The 12,637-nt window shown below is 42.0% G+C and overlaps 1 protein-coding gene across 1 annotated transcript in view; it reads right to left on the bottom strand.

The window, feature by feature from the left end:
• The window catches only part of TG (thyroglobulin), a 148,477-nt gene extending 138,814 nt beyond the window's left edge, over positions 1–9,663 (bottom strand). The window contains exons 1-6 of the mRNA XM_041407559.1: positions 9,600–9,663; positions 7,491–7,599; positions 6,484–6,581; positions 5,822–6,025; positions 5,442–5,601; positions 969–1,075 (exon numbers count right to left, since the gene is read on the bottom strand). Coding sequence (XP_041263493.1) covers positions 969–1,075; positions 5,442–5,601; positions 5,822–6,025; positions 6,484–6,581; positions 7,491–7,599; positions 9,600–9,663 — 742 coding nt within the window. The remainder of the gene's footprint in view (positions 1–968; positions 1,076–5,441; positions 5,602–5,821; positions 6,026–6,483; positions 6,582–7,490; positions 7,600–9,599) is intronic.
• Positions 9,664–12,637: the final 2,974 nt, after the last annotated feature.

Raw genomic sequence — 12,637 nt, 5'->3', positions numbered from 1 at the left:
CATAACCCTAAGGCACCACACCCTGCACCCAGTGCTGGGTGCCCAGGCACCACCTTTATGCCTTGACATCTACCAAAACAAGCAGGAGAAATATCCCATACCTGGCTATAGGCTGTGGTTTTGTTAGGCTCAGCCTGCAGTACACAAATTTATTAAATTTTGGAAACAGATGTTACCAAAACCAACTACAAGTCATTTTGGTTGCATACTAAAAAACCAAGACATTTAATAGTTTCTCCAAGTGCACAGATTTTTTGAGAATGTCTTTCTTTTCTGGGAATTAAATGTTGAAGTTCTCGTCTATCATCTAAATTTCAAGCTATTGTGCTTTGTATTTTTCCCCTTTAAAAAAAAAAATTGAAAATTAAAACCACAGTATGTAAGGAAGGTCTGGAAATTCTCAACCTCATCATTTCTCCTTGCTGAAAAAAAGAACATTCTTTCTTCTAAAGCATCCCATCAACTATTAACATGCCTAAATCCTGAAGTTATGAGAGAAAAGGATGTCCCTGCCCATTGTAGACAGGTTGGACTAGATGTTCTTTAAAGGTCTTTTCCAACCCAAACAATTCTAGATTCTACCTAAGCAAGAAGAAAAGAGTTCATTCTTCAGGCCCTTTATATTCCCCTGGATTTGCTAATAGGACATATCAAATATGACACAGCTTCCTAGTGTGGGCAGAAAATGGACATTCAGCAATCCCATTCCACATCCCAAAGAGGACAGGATTAGCTCCCAGGCACCAACTCCACTCGTTGCTGACTGAAGCTCTGCTCGAAAGAGTGGGATTGCATTAGTGAGCTCCAGCCCTTCCCATGGGCACCACACTGGTCACATTGCTCTTACCCCTTGAAAGAGCGAAGGTGAACTTCCAAATGAATCTGAAGACTGGGAGTTGTTATTTGTCCATTCCCTTGGGAATCCAACACCCCCCAGATGAGAGGATGAGATGCTGGAAGGCACTCACCTGTGTCTGCTAACTCCCTCCCCAGGCTGTCCACGCAGTAACAGTACCCAGAGATCTCTGGGAACGCTTCCCTCACCGAGCTGAACTTTTGGAAAGCCTTTGGGAGCCTGGAATAAAAAGTAGCATGGTGTGAAGAGCCCAGGGAGGCCCATCAACCACAACAAAGAATCAGCTGTTTCCTTCCTGATTTTGTAGGAGAAGGATGTCTGCAGAGCACAAGGCCAGTACAAAAGGCATTGGTCTCCTTTTGGCAGCCAGGCTCTGACATGATCCAGAGTGTTGTTTCAGCAGGATAGCAACTCTCCTAAATGCCATTTTTCTAAACAAACAGTGGATAATCTCTCTTCAAACAGATTTCTGAGCCCTCCTAAGCGTATACCCAGCATCTAACTCACTTTCAATTCTGTTCTCATCTTTGGAAGCCTGTCAAAGAGTGTAAAATAGATGGGTGTTGGCTTAATGTTATTACAACAGTCATTCATTAGCTCCTTCCACAAATCTGCATGACATGGCAGAATGCCTAAAAAACCAGGTTGCTTCCTCTTCCTTACGTGCCACGTACAACTTCTGCACTGAATTAAGTACAAGAGCTGATAAAAACCTCACTAATATCTTTCCTTTTCAAGGCATGGCTCAACAGATTAAGAAGAAGGAGAATAGGATTTTAACATGAAACAACACTGACTTTGGCTTCTGGAGATCAAAGAGATGGTTTCCAGTGTAATATTCTAGGAGTGACAACAGCCAGATTCCAGCAAAGCAATTATTTAAGAAAGAAACTTAATAGCGTCAAAAAAAAATTATGGAAAAACCATAATAAATGTGGTCTTAACTGATAGATGTCCTAGGGTTTCTCCCAGCAAAAGATAAGTTTCAATTTCTAGTTTCAAAGTGCCATGTTCTAAAACAATCATATTATTTTATGGACACATCCCCTTACCCTGAAATACTGTAAAGGTGTGGTTTCCCAGCTGCATGTGGCTTATTTGGAAAAAAACCCAGCAACAAGAAAGTGGGATTTTGTGCTCAACATCTCCAGAGAGTTACACAAATTAGATTTTTACCAAGGATGGACACTCAGCAATAAGAATATTGGTGTGTTAGGCACTGATTAACTGGGGAAAAGCAGTTCATAGCATCCCTGTGAAACTGTGACCAGGCTCAATTCAGTGCCACACTCCAGCAGCCTCAGGAATGCTCTAGAATGTGTAGCCTGAGAACAGCAGAGAAATGCTTGTCTGGCTCAGAGCTGCTGCTCAACAGAGCAGAGCAAGGGGCCTTTGCCACCTCCAAGACTTTGCCTGAATCATAGAAGGGTTGGAAGGAACCTTGAAGACTATCTAGCCCCAACCCCCCTGCCATGGGCAGGGGATGCTTCCACTAGACCAAGTTGCTCAGGGTCCCATCCAGCCTTGGCTTCCAACACTCCTAAGGGTGGTGCACCCACATCTCCTGTAGGTAACCTGTGCCAGTGCCTCAGCACTCTCACAGGAAAGAATTTATTCCAAATAGCTAAATCTAAACCTACCCTCTTTCAGTCCAAAGCCATTCCCCTTTGTTCTTACACTACTGCATTTGTTAAAAGTCCTTCTCTACCTCTCTTGTAACCCCCTTTAGATTTTGAAAGGTGCTGTAAAGTCCCTCAAGACTCTTCTCCAGGCTGGACTCTCTCAGCCTCTCTTCATAGGAGAGGTCACTCCTGGGAGCTCCACCACCTCCTGTCAGGAGAGCTGAAGAAGTTTCTGCTTCCATAGGACACCAAAGCACAGCCTTGGGAATGCACAAAGCAACAGCACCTCTGTCAGAGAAAGGAGCTGTAACCTCAGGGTTGTCCCAGTGTTTCCCAGCAGTGCTCCTGTCAGAACTTGTACATCCCTGTGTAGGGCTGCTTTGCTCTGGCACCTTTCCACATCATCAAATTAAAAGTCCACTGACTTCCTCCACTTTGGATTGTCAAATCCTGCTCCACTGCTGACACTGATGTGCTGAGAGAGATCAAAATGTCACACTTCAGGGTACAGAGGGACTTCTGCCAGCATGAAAACAATACCATTAAAATATAAACACATAAATAGCATATTCCTATAGTGTTCAACGTGCACATGGGCATAAACAGCTTGGGGTATTTTAAGACCTTTCAGCTGCCCTGGATTATCATGCACTGTGCACTGCCCAGTCAGGAATATGATCTTTTTTCTGCGCTGCTCATGTCCTTGGAGCTCATCACCTCAGCATCTCAACCTCTATCTGAGTGAAAGAGGATTCAATGGAAAAACTCTGCATCCTCCTTTCTGCCCCATATAAAATAGTGTGTGTGACATTAAAAAGTCACACACACTATTTTATATGGGGCAGATGTGTAGACACATCTTGTCATTCTGGTTATTTTTGTTCCAAGTTGAGAGTAAAGCTAAATAAATTACAAACAGATATAAATTAGCCCACACAAACAAGAGGGAAAAACTTTTCTCACTTTATGTGGAAAACCCAATTCTCACCACATTTTTTATTTTCTTAGACTCTTTAACCACAGGCATCAAGATGAGTAGCATTAAGGTAGAATTACTCATTTTTCAGAGCCAGTCCCAACCAACTGTGACTACATTTAAGTTATAGATAAATTTCTAGTGTTTCTATATGTTTCAACAAGAATGCTCACACTCAAAAATACAGGAAAATAAATAAATGTGAAGTTGTTTGCCTTAAAAATATAAGTCTCTGCTCTTGGCTTCCACCAAAGACAACTAACTACTTACTATACAAGAAAGTAAAAACAAATTCTTCCTTGGCTTTTGATTTTTCGATAATTCCCATCAATCTGCTACAGGGATTTCCAAATGGCTCCCTATCCAGGCAGGACCAGGACACAGTCCATGCAGAAAAGGCAAAAGCAGCCAAGCCCTCCAGGTGAGGCAGGAAATTTGGGCTCACCTTTCTTTTCAGAAGTCTTCTGTTTGGGAAAGTCTCAGCTCTAAACTTCTGAATTTCCCCATTTCTTTGTTTGGGGGAGGTGGTTTAACATACTGGCTTATTCTGGAATATTTATGAAGGTCTAGGGAAACTGTTTCGAAAGAGAGGTACGATGATATATCTACATTTTAAAAATCAGTCTATGGAACCAAAGAAAGTTTCTCCACTAGTTCCATATGAATATAAAATATGGGTTAAATCCCTGTTCAGCTACAGTCCTTTGCTGTAGAACTCATCCCTTCAACTCCACATTCTGCCCTGATTTGGGGAAGGAATAATGACATTTCAGGCAGGAGTAGTGTGAAAATAAATATATTAATGACCTGAAATACTCAGATATGATGGCAATAGGTTAAGCCAATGCCATAATTAGAAGGTAGACAGCTGGGACTGAAATGATCCCGCTGTGATTAATTACATTACATGGACAGAAAATAAATCCAATCTTGCAGGTCTTTGCAAACAAATCTCCCAGTGAGAGGAAAAAAAATGTCAATTTAAAGCATTGATTTCTCCACTGTATTTGCTTTTTAGCATTTCAACACCAACAAAAAAAAGAGCCAGATTATTTTGCTCTCACCAAAATAACCTCTCCTGAAGCTCTGAAAAATTTTCACTGTGCATTCAGACCTGTCTTTCAGTTTTACTTAAATTTAAATTAAAAAAAAAAACAAACCAACCCTCCACACAGCAAAACTGACATTTACAATAAAACATCTTTGCTGCCACAGAGCCAAGTCACAATGAGATGCTATGTTTACTGCTCTGCCCTCCACCAGGGAAACTGGTGCTGACTGAGGAGCCAAGTCAGTGGCACTTCACGAGACACTGAAGGGTTTCTCTGGTGAACATCTGCACCAAAACAAACTCCTCTCCCATCAGCTCCCCTTGCCCGTCCCTGTGCCTCCATCACAGTATTAATTCCCAGCTCCTTCACAGGACAACTGCTTCCTGCCCCCACAGACAAGGATTTGATGCGGTGTTCTGAAGCATTCCCCAACCCTCTGCAACCACCTGAAGCCAGCTGTGCCCCAGCACAGCTGTTCATCATTTGCTGTTTCACCCATGTGAGCAGCCCTGGCATTTTGTGTGTTATCATTTTTCCATCTGCTCTCATCTCCCATATGGAATTGTCATTCTTCCCTCATCTATACATCCAAATTCCTCTATTCCTTCTGCATTTATCTCATTTGCTGTTGTCTGTCTGTCTCAAAAGTAGCCCTGGCTACTTTTCCAACTACGGATCACAATGTGGTATCCAGTGCTGTGTGAGGACACACCAATTAGACTGCAGGAATGGAATATTTTAATAATTTTTTTTTTTTAACCACCAGATTTAATTCAGAAGAAAAAGGTTTTTTCACTTGGTCCATTCTTTAACAGAAACATGTGCAGTTACAGAATAAGGGCTCCACGTAGCAAAAGTCACAAAAAAGCAGACGGATAGTGCCTTGAAGGGGTATTGCAGGATTGCATTCTTGATTCAGAAGGCTGAGCTCTTACCTGTTGTAACTATGAACAAGATCAAAAACACTCATGTCTGTTGTGTTGACAAACTTGCACTGGACAGGCAGAAACTCTCCATCTGCTGAGCACTGTGGTGGGCTCTTCTCTCCAAACCCGTGCAGGATGCGACGGTCTCGGATCTCACAGTTCCCTGGACCTAATGACAAGAGGCAATGTTTATTTGTGTATTAATTTCCCCCAAACAGCTGAATGGTCACCCTGTTGTTTAAAAGGGGATTACATTGAGCAGGGACACTGCAGTGCATCATTTTGTTTTTGTGAAGAGCAGGGAATTGGACTCAATAATCTTATCGGTCCCTATTCACACCAAGCCTTTCAAACCCACAAACCCCATCATTTTGTTGAATATCACTTACACTGTGCTGGCTTTCCTCTTTGTCTGGTGCCATAAATCTCCATTCCCTCTGGATCTACACACCAGCACTGCCCCAGCTCCATGTCACACTGCACCTGATCGAAAGCCCCCGAATCCAGGCACTGAGGGATGTAGGAGATGCTGCTGCCATTGATGTATCGGCTTACCAAGATCCTCTGCTTTTGCAGCTGGCAAAAGGACAAGCCTGAAGTATCAGAGAGGGTACTGTTAGAGGAAGGTTCTTGTCAGACACTGAGTCCTTTATTGAGGAAACATCTGATTTTTCACAGAATTACAAGTTCTAAGTCTGCCACTCAAGTGGCATGAGGACATGGATGGACTCGAGGTTATGAAAATGGGTATAGAGAAGCCCACCACAGATGGGGTTGAAGATCTTCAACTCAAAAGCCATTACAATAAATCAATCTTTCATTCATAATTTGTCTTGTTGGGACCTTCATAAATACAGACATCCAGGTGTATCAGGTTTCCATGATAAGCCTTGAAGAAATTCCAGAAATTCCAATAGAAAGACCTAGCAAAATACCACAAACTAAAATCCATTGAAGTCTGGGGCTAGCCCTTTCTTGATTTCAGCAGTTCAAATTCAGATTTAAATGGTTCTTTACTCGACCTGAGCAAAAATTGAAACTCTTTACTTACAAGATATAGGATATCCATTCTGTTTGCTGCCAGGAACCTCAACACCGTTCTCGTCTACACACCAACAGGAAAGACCATCCCTACTGCACTGGACTGTCCTAAAGAAGACCACAAATAACATTTCATTTTGCATGTGCAGAGTCCTCAGTCAGTACCAGACAAAACAAAACAAAACAAAACAAACAAACAAAACCAAAAAAACAATAAAGCAAACCAAACCACATCAAATGCTTCAAATTCACAAATAATTGAACTGGCAAGAGCTGCATTTATGGTGACTCTGATCAGTGGGAACCCTGAATTCTAGTAATTCTCTGAACTCTTCAGGAATTGCAGATACGTGAACTGAAGTCATTGAGGAAGCAAGAACATTGGACAGAACCCTAATTCTCATTATCTGAGATTCACCAAACATTTTGAGACAGTTTCAAAGTCAAATCTAGAATGGTCACAGCTGCCACCAGAGGCAAAATAAAGATCATAGTAGAGAAATTACAATCTGTACTCAGCCTTAGCTTTAACTTGTTAGCTTCTTGCACCTTCAAGCAACATGCTGCTCTCTAAATCACTGTTCCCTGTGTGTTTTTTAGTTCCTTCACTGCCTTTAAAAGGAAACCTGACTGTGCCACTGACCAGGGTGGATAAGTTCTTGGTCACTTGGCTGAGCTGTGCCAGCTGGCACACACATTCACCCATGAGCACGTGTAGGAAGACAGCAAACTGCACCACACTGCAAACTGCACCAAGTATTAGACACGCAAATAATGCTGCCAAGATTAGCCTGTTAACCTTAGATAGACCTCTTAAGTCAGAGATTACTTCCCATAACAGGGAATTCATTTGGGAGAGGTTGGATCTACAACATGGCTCAGTGAAGTCCCTTCAAGTCTCCTGCACCCCTCATTCTCCAGTTCACTGATACAGTGGCTCTTCAAGACAGGTTAAACTTTCATTAGCAATGAAGGGTCACATCATATAGCAGCACATTAACAGCAGGGATGAATTACCTGAACTGGCCATCCTCTGAGCACTGAGGAACGTAGGCTTCTCCTGCTGAAAAAGCCTCTTCCCTCTGAAGCTCACACGGACGCAACGGCTGGGAGTCGGTCTGATACTCTGAAAACAGCAAGGAGATGAACACCTAAGGGTGGTCTCACCACAGAGCCATTCTTACCAAAACCCTGTTAGTGCCAGGATGTGGCATTCACATTCTCTAGAAAAATCCCTATGCCCGGGATTTCTCCTAGGAAGCTGAGAAGCCTCAGAGAAAAACAGAAAGCAATTTTATCTCATTTGCTTCTCCTGTGTTTTGCTCCTTTGGAATGTAGTTGGAGATTGTTTATCCAACAGATTGTTTTGTTGGTTTCTGCTGTGAATTATTTTGACTCAATGGTCAATTAGTACCAAGCTTTGTTGGGACTCTGGAGGAAATGACGAGTTTTCATTATCATTCTTTTTAGCCTTCTGTAAGTATCCTTTCTGTATTCTTTAGTATAGTTTAGTTTAATATTCTTGAATATAATATAGTGTCATAAAATAATAAATTAGCCTTCTGAGAACATGGAGTCAGATTCATGATTCCTTCCTTCATTAAGGCACCCTGCAAATACAATACCAGTGCTGTAGGGGAACAGGTTCGGGGTCCTCCCTGGCTGTTTTCCATTGCTCCCTGTATGCATTTCATGTGGGACAGCACAGGGAGGTACTGAACAAACCCACTGCTCTGCCAGCTGCAGGATGAGCACATGGTGGAGATGACCATGAAACTCTTTCCCAGGCCCGTGTTTAGTTAGTCTCAGCTCTGTTCTTTACTGGCCTGGCTGTAATTTTCTGGTACTTTGGGTTCTTTACTTAGTTGGGCCTATGACCACAAAAGAGCCCTTTGCATAACCACACACACCACTATTAAATTTTCTGAGTAATTCTCCTTTACTGAAACTAAGTCACTCACTATTTCACCAAAAGGAGAGGTGTTTCTTCTTAATCTCATAAAAGATTTAAAAATAATCAATTTCTAGCAGTAGCATCAGACTAATTCATATTAGGGGGAGTCGCAGTGGGGCAAATGATCAACTACTGAAGCCACCTAGCAAATTTTTAATGCATTCAAAGCTGTATTTGCTGCTGTTTTAGATGTAGAATGTAAAGTGATGAAATTCAATAAGTTCCTTTTTATAAAGCAGATTAGTTGATCTGACACTTTCCTCATCCTTTAAAATCTGATGAATGTCATGCTCTTAATACCATGGATTAGTTTATAAAAATACAGCAAACAAACCCACAGCAATTTAGTCCAAATGTTTGCTTAAGCCAGTATTTGGTCTGAGCATGATCACACACTGCAGTGCAAATACATCATAAGTATTCTGAATGATTTTCAGCCTGAAATAATTTGCAACTTATGGAACTTGTGCAGCTTCTACAGCTGCAGACTGTTCCTGTGCTCCCAATGCTTCTCAATCACATTTGTTTCTTGACTTTTTACTGTGTCCCCTTAAGACCATGTGAAAATTTTCATGAGATTGCAAAACTTCAGGTGATCTCATCTATAGACAATGTCACATAGGCAAGGCTCCTCCTTTTCACCTCAAACATCAGCTGCTCTAGTATGTGTGGAGATCCCTTTGTACAGTGCTAGAGAGGGTCTACCGAGACATCTGAGTTAAATGACTAATTAATTCAGTGATCCAAATCACTGGTTGTGCAGGGCTATCAAACTCAGGCCAAAAAACCGGGGGAAGCACTCAGACTCCAATATCTTTATTCAAGCCTAAATCAGATGATGGCACCTACAAGTAGATGTGACTGAGGAACTCTACAACCCTGCAGCAGCACCTTTTCTTACCTGTGTTCCTTCTCTAGCCCTCCTGAGAAAACTTTTTTTCTCACCTAAAATTCAGATGTACAAACTCAGGTAAGCCTGACCACTTAAAGAACCTGATAGTTTAGTATTCAGCCAGGAGCCCAGCCTTAGTTTGCACAAAACATAATAACCTGCTAAATTTTCAGAGTGCAAAATTCAAGATCATAATATATTCCATCAGGACAACACACAGAGCAGCACAAAGATCAGTCACCCTTGGACACAGGCAGATGAAAAGGACAAGTGTACTTACCAAATATATTGGCTGTTGCTATGCTAATAAAGCAACAGAGGGTCCAAAATGGGATGGAGCCCATCCTGCAATGGGAGAGCCCCATCCCCTTCTGTCCCTGAGGCAGCTCTGTGCACCCCACAGAGCCTTTGCTGCCCTTTTATAGCACCCATCGTGGGGATGGGTTCACTTCAGTGCCGCTGGCTGGGCACAGAATTGGGTGAGTGACGCACACGATGCTTCTGAGCAATCTGCAAGAGGCTCCTTCAGCTGGAACTGCCCTCCTGGCTCTCCCCAACCAGCTCTCATCCCCGCCCCAGGGAGCACAGTGAGCCACAGTGGCTGGCAGGGGCTCAGTTATTCCAACAAGTAAATTGAGGATATTGGTGTGACCCTGGGCAGAGCCCTGGCTCTCACCTGCCCCAGGGTGCAGCCAGGCTCTGTGCTCCCTAGTGGAATTGTACATTTTTGTATTCCCAGAGAGCTGAGCCTGCTGAGGGACAGACGAGAGTGAGACCTCTGCGTGCTGCACATTAGGACTGAATATCAACTCATAATGTGGTTTTTTACTAACTGAAAAACAGGATGGATGCATTCACTGGCTAAGTGAATTGAGGATCAGAGTCAATTACATTCTGCCTTTTGTTTTCACTCCCACTTGCGCCATGCACTTTAACACAGCCAAGTACCTGACAGGCACAGCTTCACTCTTGGGCATCATCCTCCAGCTGTAAGATCAGTATGACCATGAAGCTTCTTAAGTTAAGCTTTTTGGTATTAATTACATGCAAGATCCTCAACATAAAACATATGAGAAATATTTCCTTGGTTCCAGAATTTAATTTGTTAATTACACACCTCTTGTAACCGTGAGTCAGCATTTACTCGCACCAGGAATTATGAGAACTCACCCTCACTTGTAACAAAGGTGATTGTGTAAAAAAGCCCTAAATCATTACTTAAATAATAACAGTACATGTTTGAAGCTGGATTTAACTTGATTTCAAGAAAAAGTGAGAGCAGCACTTTTGTTTGTGATTCATGGATACTAGACAGCCTAGAAACAGCTCTGTTGATTCTCTCCCACAGACTAAGATCACGACAGCAGTGATCCGAGCATCCATCTGTGCTGGCTGTAGACCACTGCCATGCCATGGTGCTTGATGGATATGGCAAATATGATCTCCAAGAGCAGCACAAGCTTGCTTTAGCATGACTAGGCTTTTAAAAATTAGTTGTACTGTATTTGCTCAAGTCCAGAATAGGTTGCTTGAATGTAAATTCCAAAGTCAACAGTCTACAGAAAGACCAAGCTGGGAAAAAATGAAAAACATGTCCAGCATAGATGACAGACCAAAAAAGGCAACACTTAGAGGCATAAAGATGACAAATTATGTAAGAGCCCTGATCAAGTAGGCACAGAAAGAAACTGAATTTCTGGATTAGCACAGCATTTGTAGGGAAACATCCATGAAGAAAGAATCAGATTAAATAACCAGTACTAACACCACCATGGCTAAATCAGAAAAGAAGAAAAGTTTGACCATAACATGTATTTCTGACCCAAGGGTGCTTCAAGAGCCTCAGGTGTGTATCTGAGCCCCACACAGTGGGGCAGACACAGGAGAGTAGCAAGAGAGAGCCACAGTGCCACAGACAGGCTCTGCAGGGGCAGCAGCTTGGTGCTGGCAGGTCCTGTGATGCGTCCAAGCCAGTGACAAGTCTCCAGAGTGTGTTGGGGGTTTGTGTGTGATACTGATTTAGTCCAATCTTCTAAAGTTGTTAGAAAAGTGTAATTCAGGTTCCTTGCACAGCAAATGGGGAGAGGAGCTTATTGAGGTCGCTACTCACATTCCTTCTTTCTTTGCTATAAAAGGCTGGTAATGGAGGAAAGCAGACAGGAAAGCACGAAGTATCAAAAGGCTATTATTATCAGAAAGAAGCATAAACTCGCAATATCTGTGTATTGCTGATTCCTAAGATGATGTTTATTTCCTTTAGAAACACTCAAAAAACAACCTATGAACTACTCAAGCTGGGAAGAACAGCCAAGTCTCAAAAGTCTCTTAAAAAACTAAGTGAGAAAAGGAATTTTGGCAATTGGCATCACTCAAACCACTTCTAGATGTGCGTCAAACCAAGGTGGTCATCTTGGTACGTGAACGTTCAAGGGGATGCAAGAGCCCATGGATTAAAAAGAAAAAAAATGTTGTTTACGAAGCAATATGTGGAATTCACATTCATCTGAGAAAAAGGGGCACTTGTCTACCTATGGCTGATCAAATACAAAGTAAGAAAAGCCTTGCATAACCTTCAGTGAAAGGGCAATGGTATTGACCTCTATTTTTAGCACCTGAGAAAAGATGGAGTAACATCTTAAATTAGTTCACCAATGAAGAGCAGAAAAAGAGTAAGTGGAAAAGGTCCCTGTGACCAATACGGCCTTACAACTATCATGTCTTCAAAATCATTGCTCCAGTGCTGGAAATAAGGGTTTTGTTTGGTTGTACCTACTGGCAAAAGCAATCTGTACCACAAACTACAACTGCTGGGGCAAAGATAAAAGTCAGTGAGATGAGACACTGAAATCACAAACCTCGAAGAAGAAGAAGACATTTATTCATTGTTCCAGTTTTGCATACACTTTCTCAGCAGAAGAGACAGTTTGTGCAACTGCAATTTTACATATTGAAAGGCCCAGGGATAAAAGATTAATGTATATAAATACACAGACATCTGTACCCACAGAAAAGTTACTCTTACCTCAATAAAATTGGAGCTTGAAAAGTCAACCTTAGCTTAAAAAAAAGGACTGGAGTGAGCTTCCCAAATGAGGCAGCAAATTGGAAGCAAGAGTTAAGAAAACATTGTGAAATTACGCTTACATCAACCAGTCCATTCATTTCAAACAATAAATTGTTTTTCTGTGTTAATAAAGCACCAGTGTTGGACAATCCTCTCACACATTTTGAGAAAGCTACATAAAAAAAGGTTAATACCATTTTTTACACTTAGATAGAAAACTAAGGTTTACATTCAGCACATTTCTTTCCAAGACA

The sequence above is a fragment of the Onychostruthus taczanowskii genome, unplaced genomic scaffold (genome assembly GCF_017590055.1).
Source record: "Onychostruthus taczanowskii isolate IOZ18803 unplaced genomic scaffold, ASM1759005v1 scaffold27, whole genome shotgun sequence".
Classification (NCBI taxonomy): Eukaryota; Metazoa; Chordata; class Aves; order Passeriformes; family Passeridae; genus Onychostruthus; species Onychostruthus taczanowskii.
The sequence above is the reverse complement of the archived record's forward strand: the minus strand, read 5'-3'. Positions and strand labels throughout refer to the sequence as shown.